The 23,194-nt window shown below is 43.3% G+C and overlaps 2 protein-coding genes across 2 annotated transcripts; both read right to left on the minus strand.

Moving 5' to 3' along the window:
* Nucleotides 1-300: 300 nt before the first annotated feature.
* On the minus strand, nt 301-16,027 carry csnk2a2a (casein kinase 2, alpha prime polypeptide a). The gene is made up of 13 exons (XM_056413349.1): nt 15,793-16,027; nt 13,104-13,492; nt 8,989-9,100; nt 7,798-7,899; nt 7,265-7,315; nt 7,104-7,163; nt 6,249-6,332; nt 5,341-5,451; nt 5,148-5,249; nt 4,949-5,049; nt 2,679-2,827; nt 896-994; nt 301-764 (listed from the first exon to the last, which is right to left on the minus strand). Exons 2-12 carry the CDS (start codon nt 13,208-13,210, stop codon nt 921-923), a joined length of 1,053 nt encoding a protein of 350 aa, XP_056269324.1. The 5' UTR covers nt 13,211-13,492; nt 15,793-16,027; the 3' UTR covers nt 301-764; nt 896-920.
* A 2,141-nt stretch (nt 16,028-18,168) lies between these two features.
* Nucleotides 18,169-23,160, minus strand: LOC130193009 (zinc finger protein 319). The gene is made up of 2 exons (XM_056413299.1): nt 23,072-23,160; nt 18,169-21,904 (listed from the first exon to the last, which is right to left on the minus strand). The coding sequence occupies exon 2, from the start codon at nt 21,735-21,737 to the stop codon at nt 19,977-19,979; it is 1,761 nt and encodes a 586-aa protein (XP_056269274.1). The 5' UTR covers nt 21,738-21,904; nt 23,072-23,160; the 3' UTR covers nt 18,169-19,976.
* Nucleotides 23,161-23,194: the final 34 nt, after the last annotated feature.

Consider the following 23,194-nt stretch of genomic DNA (forward strand, 5'->3'; position numbering starts at 1 on the left):
AGCAGCGAACCTGGAACAGTCATTGGACTAATGGTTTCATCCGTACACGTTAGTCTACTCTTCATGTGTTTATATACAAATCTTAAAGTTTTCACAGAAATGTCGTCGAGTAAAAAGTACAATATTTGAAAAGTATTTAAAGTGTCATGGAAAGAAAATACTCAAGGAAAATAAAAGTCCAGCGGTGTACTTTCTGTACTTGAGTAAATACCCGTAAGTCATATTCCACTCTGGACTGTAGGGATGACCATTTGAGACCAAAAACAAAAAAACTGATTCAAACAAAAGTCCAACACGCTCATCGTTAAATAAAAATGGTTTATTCTCTTTCAATATAGCTTTTGTTCTATCCGTAGCAGAAAAAGAGCCTCCATGCCATTCAGTGCTAAAACTGGATCTCGGGTCACCACAGCATCGCAACGACGGACGAACGTCTTTACAGCACGACACTGGCTGATACTGAACCAACAGTCACTTTGCTCATTAAAAACAGGTTATGGGGGAGCAGGAGGAAGAGGGGTTTCGATCTGATTTCAGATCTGATGTTATCTCGGATTCGGATCGAGCAGCTCAGATTTTCTCCCCCTCCTCTTTTTTTATTTATTTATTTTTTCTTGGGGGAGGGGGGGGGGGGTTAATCCGTGCGTGTTTTGTTTGTTTGTGTATTCTGCAAACTTGACATCTTGCATCCAGTATGGCTGTTGATGTGGAGGCAGACGTTTCTGCCACGAAAAGGTCACAAGTTGAGGTAACAAAGATTCTTCCTGATTGGACGAAGGGAGAAAAAACCGGACCAATCAATGGGAGACGTCAACTTATCGCATTAAACGGGCTATTTCTGTTATTTGAGCAAGCCTCGCTGGTATAATCAAAGTGGACAGAACAATAGAAACACCTGTAAGTCGTAGCCTCTCTGGTCATCATGTTGCATTGGAGCTGCTTATGGCCTTTGTGCCGTCTGTGTTGGCGTTCGCCTGTTCCTTCACCACGGGGTCTGAGGGACACACACTCAACCAGGTCAATGAAACACACACACACACTTGAACTCCAGACCTGTGAGCACTTGTCTCGGTGTCGGGTGGGTTTGCTCAATGGGACCTCATTGTAGGTCCCCACCGGTACACGAGTCCCCATGGGGCTGCGTGCAGTCAAGTCGAAGTCCCCACCGGCATAGAGATTCAAGAACACACACACACCAGGGCTCCAGACTAACTTTTTTAACTAGGAGCACAGTGGCCCCTAACTTAAAATTTTAGGGGCGCAAGCAGAAAATTTAGGGGTGCACACTATAAATCGACTTGCAAAGTTTTCCCATCATTTTTACTGTATTACTGATAAATAATTTGACAATATACAATCTTATGCCTGTTTGCCTTCATGAACTGCAAAACATTCACAACAGAGAACTCTTCAGAAGTTACTGTCTTGAGTTTAAACATATTTTAAGAGAAAACATACCTTGAGCATGTGCATGTTGCACTTCGATGTGGCCAATCAAAACATTTATTGGTTTCTAGAGATGCACCGATCAGGTTTTTGGTGCCGATCACCGATCACTGAAATCAGTATCTGCCGATCTGATAATACCGATCACGGTGTCGATTGAAGCATTCTATTTATTGTGTAGCATTATTGCTATGAGGACTATGAGGAAATACATATATAAAGCAACTCAAACATTAAAGAAATTACCGATTTCTTTAAACATTTAGGACTTTTACTTTGAAAAATGTCCTAATTGATACATTAAAATTGTTTGATTGCTATTGTAGGGGATTTCAGATATGTATGGAACACATCTGCATTATTCATTTCCTGGAACTCTTGGGGAAATCTATTTACAGGACTTTTCTTAACATACAAAAGTCTGACTTATTTTTATAAACTCTTCCTTGGTCCAGTAAAAATGTTTTAATGTCAGCATAATTTAAGTTAAATCTCAGAAACTATCTATAAAGATACAAAATCAGTTCATTGTTTACTTTTATATGTTCGTGTATGATTTGTCGACATCTTATTTTGAAAAACGGATGTTGTTTCACGTGGTTCTTTCCGCTAACTTTGCAAAACCGGATGTTGTCACTTAAATTCTTCCGCTAACGTTATCAAAACCCTCCGTGCTCCCGATCGAATGCGTTTACCGTGAGCATCTCTAGGGGCTCAGAGCCTCAGACATGTGAGAGTCGGCTGAGTCGACCCAGAGATTCAACTCGGGGGACGGGGACGCCGCTCGGTGGTGAGGATCCCCTCTGACCTCTCACTCTGCGGCCCTCGCCGGGCGCATGGTCTCCGTTGCGATGCGCCTCTTTTCACACATTAGCCTGGTGGTCACCGTGGTCATCCCCCCGCCCCCCCCTCTCACACACAGGCCAGCCTTCTTCTTCTGTTTTCGTCTCCTTTCTTCTTCTTCTGGAGTTAATGTCAGTTAGCAAACCAGTCATTCAGGCATTACCGCTAACTATAGTGTTGCTGACAAACTTATTCTACACTTCAGTGTAGAATAAGTTTGTCAGCAACACAAATATGTAATAAAAAAAAAAAATCTGCTAATTTACTGGTCGCGCATGCGCGAGTTGATGAAAAATTTACTCGCACTGTGTCTAATTTTAGGCGCAAAATGCGACCATTTGGTCGCAGTCTGGAGCCCTGCACACACACAGGTTTGAATGACTACTCACAGAAGTACGGGTGCTGCATGGCCTCGGCCGCCGTCAGCCTCTGTTGGTGGTCGTAGCGGAGCAGCTTGTCCAGCAGGTCCAGAGCCTCCGGACTCACCAGGTGCTGGTTCTCGGACTGGATGAACTGCTCCCAGCGCTTCTTCGTTTGCCTGGACGCGAAAACACGGAGCGCGGCGGTCAGAGCGCGTTCGACGAGAGAAGAAGAAACGAACCGAAGCGTCAGCCGTCGGGAAGTTTGGCGACTCACAAACGTTGGGAATCAGAACCTCAAACTCTAAACTTCCAATGTGTTGGAATGTCGTTCATCAGCTTTTATCCAACGCAATATTCAGTTTGCATCCAGATTTATTGGCGTTTTAGTCTTTGAATAAGACACTTGAGTGAATTATATTCTTTAAAGATGATTTATTAGATCAAGACTAACTTCAGCTCATTAATCCCTCGTCACTGTGATGAAGAGCGTAATAACTTTCACTCCTTGAGGCTCAGGAAACGTCGGCTGGTGCTCAAAGTGTTGATGTTTAAACGTGACAACAGAATAAGGAGTTTCCACTGGCCGGTTATTTAGTTTTAATCACTTTACGTTACATCTCTGCACTTTTGTTTTGTTAGTTCATTTAATATTATTCGATTTTCTTGCTGCTGTTGATTAATAAAGAATCTGTTCATCGAACAGTTTCCCTCTCAAAATAACTTGTCAACCTGAAGAGGTTCATGAGATCTAAGTGTTTTAAATACAGCTGAATCGCAATATATAAACAAATATAAATATTAGGGCTGTGAAACGATTAACATTTTTAATCGGGTTAATCACAGGTTTCTGTGGATTAATCATGATTATTCACATATTACCGATATTCTCGGTATATTTTGTGAGAACATAGAGATTTATGACAAAAGACGGATATATACATTTATACATTCTTCTATACAATGGTGCTGCAACTCAGCAGTTATTTAGCAGTTTTCTTCCATATGGAACATTAATACATCTTCATCCTAAGCAGAATGTTTAACCCTCCTGTTACCTTTCGGGTCCATTTGACCCCATTCAATGTTTAATGTCGGTGTTCTTTGGGGTCAATTTGACCCCAGGCTGTTTTTCACTGTGTCAAACATATAAGAAATATCAACTTTTTTATTTATTTAAAGGGCTATTTAGGTAGTCAACAAACAAACATAAAGTACCTCACACTTAAACTTGGGAAGCAATATTAATTCTTATAATTTTCTGGAGGTTTTAATTGCTGGGGTCAAATTGACCCCGAGGGTAAAATATGTTAGTAAATGTAAAGGAGGGTTAACCTCTTCCACTCCACTGAGGATGCCGGCGTCCTTAAGACCCTCCCCTTCCCTTTAAACGGCTTGCTCACGCAGACCACGTCAATAAACATGGGCATGTTTGGTATCCCAGCATTCAACATATCCTCATCTTTGCAAAGAACATATACATTTTCTTTTATTTCGTAATAATTTTTCACAAGAGGAGCCCTAACACACAATGTCTAAAGTCGCGATCAATGCAGCAAGTCGGGTCTTGCAACATTTCGACGGAGAAAACGTACAGAATACACTTTCTAAGTAGATGTATTAGCGGAGGTATTAGCGGAAGTACTAGCGGAAGTTAGCAAAGAGCTAGCGGAATCAGAAAAGGTAAAAAGTTTTACAAAAAAACTTTTCTTTCGGTGCGCTGTGTCTTCCCTGACAGTAACGTGTTGAAGCCAGGAGACCGCGCTGTCTTTGCCCGGGCCATGAACACGGTGATTTGCTCCGTTTTTGTTTGACTACATTTTATGAGTAACAGTTAGGGGGGTGCGAGTGACTTTTCATGCGCGAAGACCGGCATCTGAACTCTGCGGCAACCGCGATCGACATATTGAGCACCCCTGCATTAAAACATTGGTGCAAGTGACTTTTTTTCGTCCCGATGTGCGCACACACGCCGGCATCCGGCGAGACGGGGATCGGAGTCGTGTTAACGTGACACGTAGAGACAGAATGACATGCTGCTGGTTCGAGACGACCAACAACAGACGGATTGGAAGCTCATTCTGCGCATGCGTTAAATGCGTTTAAAAAAATAACGAAGTTAAACCTGTAATTTAATTAACTGAGTTAACGCGTTATTTTTCACAGCACTAATAAATATATATAAACATAAATAAATATATATATATAAAAAAATATATATATTAAAAAAAAATATATATAAACATAAATAAACATATATAAATAAATGTAAATATATATAAACATATATAAATACTCACTGTCCCAGCAGGTCTTTGAAGCGAGTGTCCAGTTCTATGTGGTATTTGTGCAGGTAAACGAAGAGCTCGTCGGTGCCGAGGACTTTAGCGATGCGGACCAGCTGGAAAACATCAACACGTCAACGTGAGACACGTTTCAGTCAGAGAGCTTGATCCAGGTGTTCCAGGTGTGTGTTTCAGGTGTTCCAGGTGTCTTTACCTGGTCGTAGTTGTCCTGGCCGTGAAAGAACGGTTCCTTCAGAAAGATCATGCTCGCCAACATGCAGCCAAAACTCCACATGTCCAAACTATAGTCATACATCTGGAGGAGGAAGGGGGAGGGGGGATAAAAACAAAGGTGAATCAACAAGAACCCAGACCGTGTCTGAAGGTCAAGGGGGCGTGGCCTCTACCTGATAGTCCACTAGCAGCTCGGGGCCTTTGAAGTAGCGGGAGGCCACCCGGACGTTGTATTCTTGAGCGGGATGGTAGAACTCTGCCAAACCCCAATCTATAAGACGCAGCTGAGGAGGAGGAGGAGGAGGAGCGTTAACCTGCTGCTCAATGCGGAGCGACGCTTCATTCATCATCGTGGTCGTGAAAGGTGACGTTGATTTTTTTTGGTAATATCGTCTGAAAACTTTACTTTTTTCACTTAAAGTTGCATTAATTCATTAATTCATTCACGTGGGCGACTTGTTGGCAACGAGCTCTTTTATTTGGAGTCGTGGTTTTTTGTCTAAGTGATGACTTGTTGCTCTGATTTTGGTCTCCACCGACTCACGAGAGGAAACACGCCTCCGACGCCGCTGATGGCTGAAGGGCCAAAAAATAACGAAGAAATACTGAAACACCTGTAAAGTTGCAGTTTGTTTATTTTTAGACTACATTAAGTATAATAATGCTAACTGTTATTTATATAACACATAATCATGTGTGCAGCTTTAAATCATAAATTTAAAGCTGCACACATTTATTTTATTTTTTTAAATATAAAAATTTGCAAATAACAAAAAATACAAATGCATATTTAAATTTCTACTCCATCTATTTTTATAGATGTGCATCCTATTTGGACCACGATGTGAAAAACCCTAAACAAATTTCCACGGTTCATATGCAAAACATAAATTATTTAAAATGAAAAACATCACTTTAATTATGAACAGTTCAAAAATAATTTAACTTCAAATAATTGTAAAAAGCCTTTTATCTTGTAAGATAAATGTAAACAAGTAGTGAAGGAACAAATTGTATTTAGTTATTTTGTTTTTAAACACTTTAGCACACGGTCCTCGCCACGACGTTAGCTAACGGTTACCTTTTTCATCTGGTGGTCGATCATCACGTTGTGGGGCTTCACGTCCCGGTGCATGATGCCCATACTGTGACAGTAGTCCAGAGCCTGGAGGAGGATTATATATATTCATATTCAACCACTCGGTGTTAAACAAATACATGTTAAAGTCCAAAAACGAATAATCTAAATAATTTAATTAACTAGTCAATATTTAGATTATTCTTAAAAGAACAATATTTAGTTTTTGGACTGCAACGTGTATTTTTTTAAAAATAGTTGTTATATGATTATCCATTAATCACATGTGTTTTTTTTATATTTAATTATTCATGTATAAAAAATAAAAAAACATGTTAAAAGTCCATAAATGAATAATCTAAATAATTTAATTAAATATTCAATAATTAGGTTATTAATCTAAATAATTGAATTAACTATTCAAATATTTAGATTATTCATAAAAGAAAATAAGTTCCGTTTTTTTTAGTATAGTTATATAATTGTCCATTAATCAAATGACTGTTTCTTAAAATTGTATTATTCATGTATTCTAAAAAACAAAATACATCTTAAAGTCCAAAAATGAATAATCTAAATAATTTAATTAACTATTGAATATTTCAATATAAATCAGAAAATTAATAATGTAAATAATTTAATTAACTATTCAATTATTTAGATTATTCAAAAAGAAAATATTTTGTTTTTGGACTGTGAAGTGTATTTGTTTAGTATACTAACAAACTAACTGTTTCAGTACTAATTTGGTTTGATCCAATTGTCTCTGTGTTACATGTTTACGCGTCACTTCCTGTGAGTGGCTCCTCCCACAGGTGCGTCTCATTCTCAGGTGTGAGGAGGTGAACACAGCGTTACCTTGAGAAGCTCATACATGTAGTAGCGGATATCGTAGTCTGTGAGCTTCTGGTAGAGCTCCTGTGGAGCAGAGGGAACACGTCAGACCACACTGGGGGGGGGTTGGGGTTGTTGTTGTTGTTATGATGGATTAATGATGACACACGGGCAAACTGAAGTACCTTAAAATCTGTGTTATTGATGCACTCAAAGACAAGCGCTGGAGTTCTGGACTGCAAAGAGAAGACGACACGAGGCTTAACGGAGCTCTCTCTCTCTCTCTCTCACTCTCTCTCTGGCTCTCTCTCTCTCTCACACACTCACTCTCTCTATCACCTCTCTCTCTCTCTGGCTCTCTCTCTCTCTCACTCTCTCACACACTCACTCTCTCTATCACCTCTCTCTCTCTCACTCACACTCACTCACTCACACACTCTCTCTCTCTCACACACTCACTCACACTCTCTCTCTCTCTCTCTCACTCACTCTCTCTCCATCACCTCTCTCTCTATCACACTCACACACTCTCTCTCTCTCTCACTCTCTCTCACACACTCACTCACACTCTCTCTCTCTCCATCACCTCTCTCTCTCTATCACTCACACTCACTCTCTCTCACACTCTCTCTCTCTCTCTCTCACACTCTCACACTCACTCTCACACAGAATCACCGCTGCTTGCTCGTGGGCTCGCGGCAGGGGGACTCGGACTCACCACCGGGTCTTTGACCGTGTCCACCAGGCGGATGACGTTGGTTCCTCCGCGCAGGTTTTCAAGAATTTTGATTTCCCGTTTGATCTTCTTCTTCTTGACGGGCTGCGGCGAGAAAAACAGAAAACACGCTGAAGAGCCGATGACCCGCCCACAACGCTCTCATTGGTCAACGACACGCTTTTATAACTTTTAAATGTTTTTATTTAAATGCACAGATGTACATTGACTGAATGATGTATTATTAAAATAAAAAAATACAATCCGACACCGGCAACGTGGTAAAATAAGATCTTCAAAATAAAACTCTAATATATAATGTACATGTTATATATAATGGAATTTAATACATCGTCAACAATATCCAATCCAGCCAGACTCAAAACCTTTAAAAACATGAACTTTATAACCTTGAAAGAATTAAGGATTAAAAGCAGCACCGTTAAAGTGACTAGCGAGCTTTTTACGAAAAACAAAAAAGAGTTGAAACTTTTTAAATGACTTCAGACTCGTTCCACTCTCAAAACACAAAGTCAGCGATTCCTGCAGAGAACGTCAATATTTAAACAAACTAAATCTTGCAGAATAATTAATAGAATCAGTAACTTCTTTGAAATCACTTCTTTAAACCCATTTTTATAGAACAGCTTTTAAGTGATGTCGTCCTTTTATGCAGAACTTTGGTTCCCCTAATTTAGTTTGTCTGTTTTTTATTTTAATATATATTTTTAAATGTCATATTTGTTTCTTACTATTCCATTTGTTTTGCCTCGACTCTCTGTAGAGCATTTTGTAAACATTGTTTTTAAAGGTGCTATTTAAATAAAATTATTATGATAATATTGACTTAATTTGTAGATTTGGTGTGAAATAAAAGAAACTGAATCTTTCGGTTGTGTGACGCCGACGGCGTGGCCGGGAACCGTCTTTTTGCAGCTCGTACGCGTTTGGGTTTTCGCCACTAGGTGGCGCCGAGTCTCCCGCACACCGCGGCGTCGAGTCGAGAGCGCGGGTACGAGGTTCGGCTCTGAATCCGCGACACGTTATTATTAAAGCGAGGATATTCAAAATCACATTTGAAGAGGCAGTAATTACGTCTGCGGGAAATAGAAGAGAGAAGTAATTAGAGCTGGTGAGAGAAGAGGAGGGCGCCGCGGAGGAAGAGGAGGGCGCCGCGGAGGAAGAGGAGCTCACCTTCAGGATTTTCACCACCACCTTCTCGTTGTTGGTCACGTTGATGGCCTCGAACACTTCACTGTACTTCCCTCGACCCAGTTTACGCACCAGCTGGTAGTTGTCCTGGTTGCTGAGCAGAGGAAACACTGTGAGTCTAAACTAACAAACACCTTGAGTCTAAACTCACAAACACCTTGAGTCTAAACTCACAAACATCTTGAGTCTGGGATGAACTCACAAACACCGTCTGACATGTCGACTAAACTATCAAATAATTATGAAAATAACCAAACGTAATATATAGGACTTCCACAAAAAATATTTCTAATCATCTCAATTATTTGAACTGTTTAATTTGTATAAATGTCACACAAGAACATCAAGTTACCCCAATGTACACACTGTACCACACAATGTACACACTGTACCACACACTGTACCACACAATGTACACACTGTACCACAATGTACACACTGTACAACACACTGTACCACACTGTACAACACAATGTACACAATGTACCACACAATGTATACACTGTACCACACAATGTATACACTGTACCACACAATGTACCACATAATGTACACACTTTACCACATAATGTACACAATGTACACACTGTACCACACAATGTACACACTGTACCACACAATGTACACAATGTACACACTGTACCACACAATGTACACACTGTACACAATGCAGGGTTTTTCCTGCATGGAGAACATTTGGGCGCGCGCCTACGCCGTTATCCCGAGCGCCTAAGGCAAAAAAAGTCCGCGATGAAAAAAGAAGAAGAAAAAAACCTGTGTTCATCACGTGCATGTCAGCGAATATGTTCTCAATAGTATGTTTCAAGTCGGCTACAGCCGAACCCTCGTTCTGTTTGGATCAATAGTAATCGAGTTAATAAGCGTGTCTTCTTGTCTGGTCAATACGCAGCTGTGAGGTGAATGGACAGAGCGGCCAGCTGCTGGTCACTCAACAGCCCGACGTGCACCAATACACCTGGACTATATAGGGATGCACCGATCTGATCAGCGCCGATCCATATCGGCCGATATTCCCATTATCGGTTTTGATCGGCGCTCTCAAAACGGCGTATCAACCTTGGCCGATCGGATGACGTAACATCTGCGAGAAAAACTATCAGAGACGTTTCAATCGCCGCGCACCGCAATGGAGACGATGCGCCCGGCGAGGGCCGCAGAGTGAGAGGTCAGAGGTCAGAGGGGATCCTCACCACCGAGCGGCGTCCCCGTCCCCCGAGTTGAATCTCTGGGTCGACTCAGCCGACTCTCACATGTCTGAGGCTCTGAGCCCCTAGAGATGCTCACGGTAAACACATTCCATCGGGAGCAAAGAGGGTTTTGATAAAGTTAGCGGAAGGATTTACGTGACAACATCCGGTTTTGCAAAGTTAGCGGAAAGAACCACGTGAAACAACATCCGTTTTTCAAAATAAGATGTCGACAAATCAAACAGAACATATAAAAGTAAACAATGAACTGATTTTGTATCTTTAGAGATCGTTTCTGAGATTTAGCTTAAATTATGCTAACATTAAAACATTTTTACTGGACCAAGGAAGAGTTTATAAAAATAAGTCAGACTTTTGTATGTTAAGAAAAGTCCTGTAAATAGATTTCCCCAAGAGTTCCAGGAAATGAATAATGCAGATGTGTTCCATACATATCTGAAATCCCCTACAATAGCAATCAAACAATTTTAATGTATCAATGTGGAAATTTTTCAAAGTAAAAGTCCTAAAAGTTTAAAGAAATCTGTAATTTCTTTAATGTTTGAGGTGCTTTATATTTGTATTTCCTCATAGTCCTAGGCAATAATGCTACACAATAAATAGAATGCTTCAATCGACACCGTGATCGGTATTATCGGATCGGCAGATACTGATTTCAGTGATCGGTGATCGGCACCAAAAAACCTGATCGGTGCATCTCTAATTGTCAATCTATTAGCCTATCTATTTTAGCAAAATGATTTCCTCAAGCATTGCCTCCATTATTTATGGGGGGAAAAAAATAAAATACATAGATGTCTGCTAATTACGGTGATTTTTTTTTGGGGAGCACCGAAGACCCATTTTGACCCAGGAAAAACACTGCAATGTACCACACAATGTACACAATGTACCACACAATGTACACACTGTACACAATGTACCACACAATGTACACAATATACACACAATGTACACTGCACAACACAATGTACACAATGTACCACACAATATACACACTGTACCACACAATATACACACTGTACCACACAATGTACACAATGTACCACACAATATACACACAATGTACCACACAATATACACACTGTACACAATGTACCACACTGTACCACACACTGTTGTACACAATGTACCCCAATGTACACAATGTACAACACAATGTACACAATGTACCACACAATGTACAACACAATGTACCACACAATGTACACAATGTACCACACAATGTACACAATGTACCACAATGTACACAATGTACCACAATGTACCACACAATGTAATAATAATAATAAATAATAATCATTTATTTTATATAGCGCTTCTCAAGGCATGCCGACATCCCGAAGTCGCTTTACAGAGTCCAGAGTCCAGTAGTCACACACACACACAGTCATCTCGGTGGTGGTAAGCTACATCAGTAGCCACAGCTGCCCTGGGGCAGACTGACGGAAGCGTGGCAGCCAATCAGCGCCTCCGGCCCCTCCGACCACCACCAACATTCATTCACATCCATACAACCGGGGTGAGGCTGCGGTGCATGTCTTTATGATGGTGGGGGAAACCGGAGGACCCAGAGGAAACCCACGCAGGCACGAGGAGAACATGCAAACTCCACACAGAAAGGACCTGGGACGGGACGACCGGGATTCGAACCCAGGACCTTCTTGCTGTGAGGCGACAGTGCTAACCACTGCGCCACCGTGCTGCACAATGTACCACACAATGTACCACACAATGTACCACAATGTACCACAATGTACAACACAATGTACCACACAATGTACCACAATGTACCACAATGTACCACACAATGTACCACACACTGTACCACACTGTACAACACAATGTACCACACAATGTACCACAATGTACACACACACTGTACCACAATGTACACACTGTACACAATGTACACAATATACCACAATGTACCACACAATGTACACACTGTACCACACTGTACACAATGTACACAATGTACCACACTGTACAACACAATGTACACACTGTACAACACAAAGTACACACTACCACACAATGTACACACTGTACCACACAATGTACAACACAAAGTACACACTACCACACAATGTACACACTGTACCACACAATGTACACACTACCACACAATGTACAACACAATGTACACACTGTACAACACAATGTACACAATGTACAACACAATGTACACACTGTACCACACTATTCACATTTAAAAAAAGACGCACTACAACATGTGACCGATGGATTTCCACGACTTTTAAACCAAATTTCCATGACCAACATTTTGTGAAATCTTAAAGTTAAATGACAGAAATGAATGAGAGACAATAGTTTGACGAAAAGAATAAATATTTATACGAACGTTTATTCTATTCATCAAACGGCGTGAATGAACACATGAAAATAAGACATTTCCAGGACTTTTCCAAAACACTTGGAAAGTTTAATTTTCTCCAAGGACATCTCCAGGCCTGGAAATAACTTAATAAAATAAGTATTAATATTAAATAAATAATATTAAATAAATATATATATAATATTAAATAAATATATATATAATTTTAAATAATAATATTAAATAAATATATATATAATATTAAATAAATATATAATATTAAATAAATAAATATATAATATTAAATAATAATATATATATATATAAAATTAAATAAATATTAATAACTTAATTGTTAAATGCCATGGCTTTTCCAGGTTTTCCATGGCCGTACGCACGCTGTACAGGAATGTGCAACTGCTGTTGTTTTGCTCGTCACACGTTCGTTGTGTCCCAAAGGGGCCAACAACAACAACAACAACAACATGATGACAAACTCGCCGCTTTTGTGTAAACGCGTGCATCCGTACCTCCAGTTTGGCACGTGTGCGTCGTAGTCCCAGTACTCTCGGTTCTTCTGTGTGTTGACGTCGGTGTACACCCGAGCCTTGCTGCTGGCCGGCGTGGACCCGGGCATCGCTAGCGCTGCTGCGGCTCCGCGTCGGGCACCGTCGCCTCCCTCTGAACGCTCGTGGGCTCGATACCGGAAGGCGGCGCAGCGGCTCTCCGGGACGTGCGGCGGCGGCTCTAAGGAGATCCCCCCGCGGTGCTTACCATCGGCGTGGGCTGCTCGCGCCCTCTGGTGAAAGGCGTCAGGCCGGTCCGACGCCGCGGCGGTGCAGACTGACAGAGCTACGATGAGCGAGTGCGTGAAGCCCCTGAGCAGGATGTTGGGCAGGATGGGATGAAGAGCCGCCAGCTGCAGGGGGAGGAAGAGGAGGAAGAGGAGGAAGGTGAGGAGACGGCGAACAGACGCGGGCGACGTCGGATCGGCGTTATTATCTTTCATCCGTTGATTCTTTTAAAATCAGTCCAAAACACAACAAAAATATTCAAATTACTTTCACAAAAACGACGAATAAAACACGCCTGAAGCTGGAAAAGGAGAATTTTTTTAACATTTAGGTTAAAAATGAATTAAAATATCAAACAATCAATATCAATTGACGAATCAAATTAATTATCTAATGTATAATATTGTCACTATTTTAAGTTATAAAATAATCCGAATATAAACATATTTGGGGATTTGTGAAAAATGAAAATGTTGGAGATCTGGACCACGTCAAGACCACGTCAAGACCACAGACCACGTCAAGACCACGTCAGAGACCACGTCAGAGACCACGTCAGAGACCACAGACCACGCCAGAGACCACGTCAGAGACCACAGACCACATCAGAGACCACGTCAAGACCACAGACCACGTCAGAGACCACGTCAGAGACCACAGACCACGTCAGAGACCACGTCAAGACCACAGACCACGTCAAGACCACGTCAAGACCACAGACCACGTCAGAGACCACGTCAAGACCACAGACCACGTCAAGACCACGTCAGAGACCACAGACCACGTCAGAGACCACGTCAGAGACCAGAGACCACGTCAAGACCACAGACCACGTCAGAGACCACGTCAGAGACCACAGACCACGTCAGAGACCAGAGACCACGTCAGAGACCAGAGACCACGTCAAGACCACAGACCACGTCAGAGACCACGTCAGAGACCACGTCAGAGACCACGTCAGAGACCACGTCAGAGACCAGAGACCACGTCAGAGACCACAGACCACGTCAGAGACCACATCAGAGACCACGTCAAGACCACAGACCACGTCAGAGACCACGTCAAGACCACAGACCACGTCAGAGACCACAGACCACGTCAGAGACCACGTCAGAGACCAGAGACCACGTCATAGACCACAGACCACGTCAGAGACCACAGACCACATCAGACCACGTCAGAGACCACGTCAGACCACGATCCTCAGACCTGGACTAGAATCCGTGGTCCCCTCTGAAGGATCTTTTATTTCTCCGTTCTCCTTGTCGGATCCTCGTGCCCACAGGAGACCGGGGCAGCCGGAAAAACCACCGAGCTGAACCGTCAAACCTGAACTAGATAAACACGGAGACCTGAAAACACGGTCTGAAAATACATTGCGACACAGAACCAATTTGTGATACTTCCTGTGCAATAATCCCCCCCCCCCCCACACACACACACACACACACACACACACACACACACACACACACACACACACACACACACACACACACACACCTCTTCAGACAGCAGGGAAAGGGGGAATCATCACCAGATCACATCACACTTTAATTTTATAACTGAACTCGGGAGTTGATGAACATGAAACACACATTTCATATCAATTTTACCTGATTTAGTTAGTTTGTGTGTGTGTGTGTGTGTGTGGGGGGGGGGGGGGGGGGTTCAGATATAAAACATGGACAAGTCGTCATACCACAGTGTAGAAATACAAGCATTCAAATTAGTTAAAAATGTACACATGTTTTCCAATGTTGACTCAATGTACCAAGAGTAAACATACCAGCATCAAGCATCAGGGCCGAGTTCAGAATAAAGTCTGATGTTATGAATATAATTGATCCCCAGCCGGCCGGGAAGGTGGAGACAGAACACGAGACAGCTGCCAAACCTGCTGCAGGTTATCATAAACACACCGAGAGGAGGACAGTAAACCCGACACGAACCCCCGGACCGGGCTAACTGGGCCGGGTTCACTCGGGAGACCCTCAGGTGTCGCGTCTGATTTGGCTCCCTGATGAAAAGCTACCCACCTCGACCCATCTCAACACCTGGCGGACACCACAACCGTCCCAGCCCGTCACGACACCGGGCCTTTCCTCCGCGGCCGCACAGCGACGCCCCTAAACGAGCCCCTAGTTAACACCAGCGCGACTAGTTAGCCACTAGTTGACCTTAACTAGCGGGTTAAACCAACCAGCCGCGTTGACGCGCACTGAAGCTAACGCTAACTAGCTAGTTACGTTGACCTAGCTTACTTAACCAAAAACACACACAAATACATCAAATACCTCAAACGCGCACACATTCACGTACATCGCGCGCGCGCTTGTGTATATTTGTACACAGTCGAGTATTAAAACACGACAGAGTATTTATTGGTGAATCAGTAAACGGGGGCTAAAGCTAGCCGGCTAACCTCGTCGTAGAAATATCCGAGCTCGGGGGAAGTCCGCGCGACATGAACGGTGGGCTCCTTAGCGGCTCGCGCGCGCGGTCACGTGCCTCTCCGTGACCGAAGCGCCTCCGGAGTTCCAGGTGATCGATATCGTGTGTGCGTGTGAGCGGATCAGCGGTATCCGCGATTTATTGATCTCATCGGATGGGCGACGGAGGCTCGTTAGCAGAACCGGGAAGCGCTTCCCTCCTGCAGTAAACATCACCCGGATGTGAATCACCGGGCTCCGCCACCGGGAGATAATAGAATAAATACAGATATTTATATATGTCTTACTGTACATATATACGATATTATTACATATACATACAAATATATGTGGAATATATATGTGCATATATTCCACACCTTCACAAATAAATAATCTGTCGTGTAATATATATATATATATATATATATATATATCTAAATATATGTAACACAAATACACACGTGTGATGTCGATGAATGTGCATAACAATATTACAATATCTTGGAAACAAAATGGTTCAGACTACAAATATATTTATCTTTCAAACATATATGGAAGTCACAATAATGAGATACTGTCACAACTTTTACTTACTATCATGATTATGACTTCATGGCTCATGATTATGACTTAATTTATCATCATTATGACTTAATATCTTATGATTATGACTTAATATCTCATGATTATCACTTAATGTCTCAGTTATGACTTTATATCTCATAACTATGACTTTATATCTCATAACTATGACTTCATATTTCATGATTCTGACTTAATTTATCATCATTATGACTTAATATCTCATGATTATGATTTATCTCATGATTATCACTTAATATCTCATAGTTCTGACTTTATATCTCATGATTATCACTTCATATCTCATAACTATGACTTAATATCTCATGATTATCACTTCTACCTCCTGATTATGACTTAATATCTCATAACTATGACTTCATATTTCATGATTATCACTTAATATCTCATAACTGACTTCATATTTCATGATTATCACTTAATATCTCATAATTATGACTTTATATCTCATGATTATCACTTAATATCTCATAGTTCTGACTTTATATCTCATGATTATCACTTCTACCTCATGATTATGACTTAATATCTCATAACTATGACTTAATATCTCATGATTATCACTTAATATCTCATAGTTCTGACTTTATATCTCATGATTATCACTTCTACCTCATTATGACTTAATATCTCATAATTATGGCTCTATATCTCATGATTATCACTTCATATCTCATAACTATGACTTTATATCTCATGATTATCACTTAATATCTCATGATTATCACTTAAAAAGCTCATAACTATGGCTTACTATCATATTGATCACTTACGATAATTATGACTCACTATCTAATGGTTGACTTATTATCTCATAATTATGACTTTACTATCTTATATTTATCACTGACTAGAATTAATCTTTAAAGTTGTACAAATACACAATAAACACAAGCAATTCATTCCTCCACATTAAAAGCAGCGGCTACCAATAATAATATTTAGTTCACCTTATTTCAAATAAATAATTGTATAAGAAAAGGTTTTGACTTTTTAAAAATAGAATAATTATATATATTTAAGTCACATTTTAAATGTATATTTAAAATCTGCAAAATAACTACTAGGATGTGTACATTTGTACAAGTTAATACTTTTAATATTCTATAATGTATAGACCTCTTATATCACTGTATTACATTGTTTAATGTTGTACTATTAATTATGTATTTGTGATGTTTAAGATATTTAATTGTTTACTACTCAGACACATGCTGTTAATACCATGTTCAACCTTTCTGTTTATAAGTTTGTTCAATAAAGAGACAAACAACTTTAATGTATTAAATCAGCTAAAATATTTGGATTTATGTATAAAAATGTTCTAATACATTTTTTTTTAAAAGCGCAATATTGATTGTATTTTGAGTTTCCGGTGGTGCAGGTATCATACCCTGTGCTTGCTGTACAGTGTATTAGTTTAATTTGTTTTATTGGTCAATAAATCTGGTCCCAAACATTATAATATAATTAATTTTGCTAATCGATTCATATCGTTTTCAAATACAACTTCCAGGTCTTTATTTGCTCCTTTTTTATGATCGTGAACAAAATTCAGATTTAAAGACTGGACTTAATAATTCAATAAATACAAATTTAATATAAAAATAAATAAATTCATTAAATAAAGCTCATTTGAACAGTTTTTCTGAATTTGTCAAATGTATGTTCTCTAAATGTTCTTTGTTGTTGTTGACTGTTTGAAATCTATTCATCACTTTATTACCATTATTTCCCTTTATTTTGGAAAAAAGAGACAAACGCGTTTTATATTTTCTGTATGTTCAACATTGGAAAATTGACAGAAATAAAGATAACGTTGAACTTTTCTCTCTCAAACGGATCAATTTACAGAATAATCTGGAAGAATCCTTTAAAATGCAGTTTAATGGTGGCGTGAGCCTCGGCTGTGATGAAGCAACGAGCCCCGTGAGTCCATAAGGGAGCTTTATTGAATCGGTGTACAGTCTCTGGGTTTGATGAAGCATCAGAACTTCTGCCGTGGCACAACCACTCAGCCCCCCCCCCCCTCCCTCATCCCCTCGCCCCACATTCTAACCTCCGGTAAAGAAAAAAAAAACTTTTTAAAATATACTGCAAATATTGTGAATATGGAAATCCACACGGTAAACTAAAAAGTACACACGTTTCATACTTTACACCCGACACAACATGAACCGACCACTGCTGAGGCTACTCGGATTAATCTGGCCAATTCTTTAAAAAAAAAATGTAAAAAATAAACATAACACAAAACGAATATATAAGTCTTGTTAGATCTATATATCGCACGGTGGGTAACGTGGCTAGTTGAAGGTCGTCGGGGGTCAAACCGTCTGAGGATCCATCCGGTACTGGAAACTAAAAAGTACTTATCATTCATAAGTGAATACAAAAAGCAGGTAACATAAGCACTATACAGTTTGTCAATGTTTACATGAGCATATACACACAATCTATAATATAACAAGAGTAGACCATGAATCAGTAGTCATAAATATCAACATTGTGCACGTTCTATTGCACACGTCAGGTGTGTGTGTGTGTGTGTGTGTGTGTGTGACGCGCTCGCGTAGCTCCGAGACGCCGTTTAGTTTTTAATACAAAGATGCAACGACACGGACGTCTCAGGACACGATGTTCACTAATCCACTTCTTCTTCTCCTTCTTACGACGTTTTTTTCTTCTTCTCCTAAATAAACCAAAACCTATAATACAACAGTGATATTAAAGTGTGATAAATATTCATGCACAAAACAGATGGCGCCTACCTAAAGGTCCAGCGTGTGAAAAGAGACCGCTGCGTACGGGAGGGGGCGTGGCCAGGGGAGGGGGCGTGGCTAGCTACACTGGACGCGATCGTGAACAGAGACACGAGCGCACACACACGATGACACAGAGTGATCGGTTAAAAAAAACAAAGAAAAAAGGCACATGGATTTCAGAGGAGCGAACACGTGAGCACACACACACGCACGCACACACACACGCACGCAAACGCGCACACACACACACACACGCACGCACGTACACACACGCCAACACACATGCACACACGTACACACACACACACACACGCAAACACACATGCACACACGTACACACACACACGCACGCAAACACGTGCACACACACATGCACACGTACACACACACACGCACGCAAACACGTGCACACACACATGCACACACGTACACACACACACGCACGCAAACACGTGCACACACACATGTACACACACACACACGCAAACGCACACACACACACACACATTTCCCTCCAGCTTTCAACAGATCCAACAGCTCCTCAACAGACGACCACACGCAGGAGGCGGGTCCCGGGTGATCTCGCTCCATGTTTTCTCTTCTTCCTCTTCTTCTTCCATCCTGTTCAAGTTTATTTTTTTATCCACGTGTTCCGACGCGCCTCGGGGCCATTTACTCAACGGAAGAAAAAAAGAAAGAAAAAAGGACGAGGATATGAATTCAGTCTCGATACAAAAAACAAAACAACATTAAAACATTGCGAACGGGGGCGTGTTCTAAACGACACGCCGGGGGGGGGGGGGGGCTCACGGGACGCACTGCGCCTCGGCGAAGCTCTCGCCCTCGGCGGTGTGCTGCACCGTGTGCTCCTGCAGCGCCGCCAGGTCCGCGAAGCGCTCGCCGCACCACACGCACTTGAACTGCGTCTCGCGCGAGTGCACGCTCTGGTGCTTGGCCAGGTGCTCGCGCTGCTTGAAGCTCTTGTCGCAGCTGGCGCACTTGAAGGGCTTCTCGCCGGTGTGCACGCGGCGGTGCCGCTGCAGCTCCGACGAGTAGCGGAAGCGCTTCTCGCAGTCGGGGCACTTGAGCGGCTTCTCGCGCGTCGGGTCGCAGCGGTGCTGCACGAACTCCGAGGACGAGGCGAAGCGCTTGTCGCACAGCGAGCACTTGAGCGGCTTCTCCGTGCAGTGAGAGTTCTGGTGGCGCTGCAGCGTGGAGTTCTTCTTGTAGCCCTTGCCGCACACGTCGCACTTGTACGGCTTCTCCGCCTCGCCGCCGCACTTGTGCCGCAGCAGCTCGCCCGACTGGCTGAAGGACTTCTGGCAGGAGGCGCACTTGAACAGGCTCTCCATGCCGTGCACCTGCTGGTGGTAGAGCAGGTGGGACGGCTGCAGGAAGCCCTTGTCGCAGAGGTTGCACTTGAAGGGCCGGTCGGCGGGGTTCTTGTGCGTGCGGCGGTGGCGCACCAGCGCGTACTGCTGCTTGAAGCTCATCTGGCACTCGTTGCACTGGAACGGCCGCTCCTCCGAGTGCGTGCGCTCGTGCTGCCGCAGGTCGGACGGCCGCTTGAAGCTCTTGCCGCAGGAGCCGCAGCGGAACGGCCGGTCGCCCTCCGGCTGGCACTGGTGGTGCAGGAGCTCCGACGACTCCTTGAAGTGCATCTCGCACAGGTTGCACTTGAAGAGGTGCTCGCCCGAGTGCGCGTACATGTGGCGGACCAGGTGCGAGCGGTGCTTGAAGCTCTTCTCGCACACGGCGCACTTGTACGGCCGCTCCGAGCTGTGCGTGCGCTGGTGGTGCGCCAGGTGCGAGGACTGGCTGAAGCTCTTGTCGCAAGTGTCGCATTTGTAGGGCTTCTCGCCCGTGTGCACGCGCTCGTGCCGGGTGAGCTCGGACAGGTGGCGGAAGGACTTGTGGCACACGGAGCACTTGTACGGCCGGTCGGGCGAGGCGGCCTCGAACGAGGGCGGGGACGAGGCGCCGGTGGCCGCGTCGCCGCCGGACGTCTCGCCGGTGGACGGCTGCTGGGGGTTGGCGGCCGACGAGGTGGGCGTGACGTTCCCGGAGCCGGGCCGGTACGTCTTCTCGCAGATGGAGCACTTCATGGGGTTGTTGCCGTTGCCGTGCGAGTTGTGGTGCTGCGCCAGCGAGGTGAGCAGGGAGAAGCCCATCTTGCACACGCCGCACACGAACGGCTTCTGCTCCACCTGCACGCACTGGTGCTCCAGCAGGTCCGTCGCCTGGCTGAAGATCTTCATGCACTGGGTGCACTGGAAGGAGCGGTCCTGGTTCACCATGCACTGGTGCTCGTGGGGGTTGGCCAGGTGAGATATGTCGTGGCCGCAGGCTCCGCACTTGTGCCCTCTCTCGCCCCCTACCTGCAGGGAGGGCTGCTGGGCTTGAACGGCGTGCTGCTGGCCGTGCTGCGGCAGCTGCAGGGAGGCGTCCACCTGCAGGACCACGCCGTACACCGTGCAGTCTGCGCCCTGGGGGAGCGTGTGCACGACCGAGGGTGGAGCCACCGCATGCTGCTGCTGCCACGCCTCCGTCATCCTTCCACTTCGCATGTAGGGGGTTCGACTCAACTGAAAAGGGTGGATGTGGGTTTAAAAATATATATATATATATATATATATATAAATATATATTGTTTTTTTAAATGTTAACCAGCACACAAGGGGAGTTGAGTGCTATTTTGGTGTTCACACACTTCCTTTGAGACCGGTCAGAAAATCTATAAAAAGGGGGGGAAACAAAAAGCAACAGTATTATATGACATATATACAATATATAAATTTAAAAGATAAAAACGACGCAGGTGTTAATAAGAACGCGCTAATAGAGCTGCTAGTTTCCCACCGCGAGAGAGACAGGAGCACTAACTCGGAAGCGGATGGTTACAGCTGCCGCAACCGGGAACCGACGACCGTGAAACCGGAGTCAAGCAAATCTGGTTTGTTGTGACAAATTAAAACTGGAACAGAAACCACCGACGTTTTGAGAGGCTCGGACCTTGTTAATCGTAAAAACACCGTGCACGTATTATTATCTGTTTTAAAACCCGCAACAAAATAAATAAAAATAAAAACACAAACTAGCCAGAAAACGCTTTAAGCATAATTTGGGCTCCGTCTATATCCTGGACCGCGCAACCGGTCGCGTAATAATCCCAATTTGCTCTTGTCAAATATGCGTTTGAAACATCAGCTGCGTGAGAAAAATGTGTTTACAATATCCGTAGTGTTTATTTGGTGACGTGTTTTGTTTCCTGCGTCTTTATTTAACAGAATTGTCTCTTTTTGTGGACGTAACGGACGTTAGCGTAACCGCTAACCGCTAGCTAGCCGTTACTAACCTAAACAACCGGACCTCCTTTCGATTATCAACCGTTATTTTACGTTAATAAACGCGTTCATACTTAGGTTGTTCCGCCCCTTAAACACCCATTAAACCAAACTACGACACTGAACTAGCGACTTGTCCGAAGAACCACAATAAACTGTTTTTCTGTCGTTTGATACGAGCCGTCGCTGCGAACGGACCCCAGATCAGACGAGGCCTCCCCGGAGCTGCAAACGGACCCCAGATCAGACTAGGCCGGAGCTGCAAACAGACCCCAGATCGGACTAGGCCTCCCCGGAGCTGCGAACAGACCCCAGATCGGACTGGGCCTCCCGGAGCTGCGAACGGACCCCCATATCAGACGAGGCCGGAGCTACGAACAGACCCCAGATCAGACTATGCCTCACCGGAGCTACGAACAGACCCTAGATCAGACTAGGCCTCCCTGGAGCTGCAGGGAGGAAAAAAATCCACCTCCTCCGCTGGAGCCTCGTACAAACAGCAACACACACAAAAAACTGCTTTTACAATAATAATTTTAAAAGGCGCGATAACTCACCGGCGCTCGTTAACGGTGTTTCTTGCTGCCGCCCTCGGCGCGAGGCTGCCAACCGTCGGTGTGTTTGTGACTCGGAGGACCGGTGGCGGAGGGGATGCGGTTGAAGCCGGACGCCATCCTCCA

This window comes from Pseudoliparis swirei, chromosome 4 (genome assembly GCF_029220125.1).
Source record: "Pseudoliparis swirei isolate HS2019 ecotype Mariana Trench chromosome 4, NWPU_hadal_v1, whole genome shotgun sequence".
Lineage (NCBI taxonomy): Eukaryota > Metazoa > Chordata > Actinopteri > Perciformes > Liparidae > Pseudoliparis > Pseudoliparis swirei.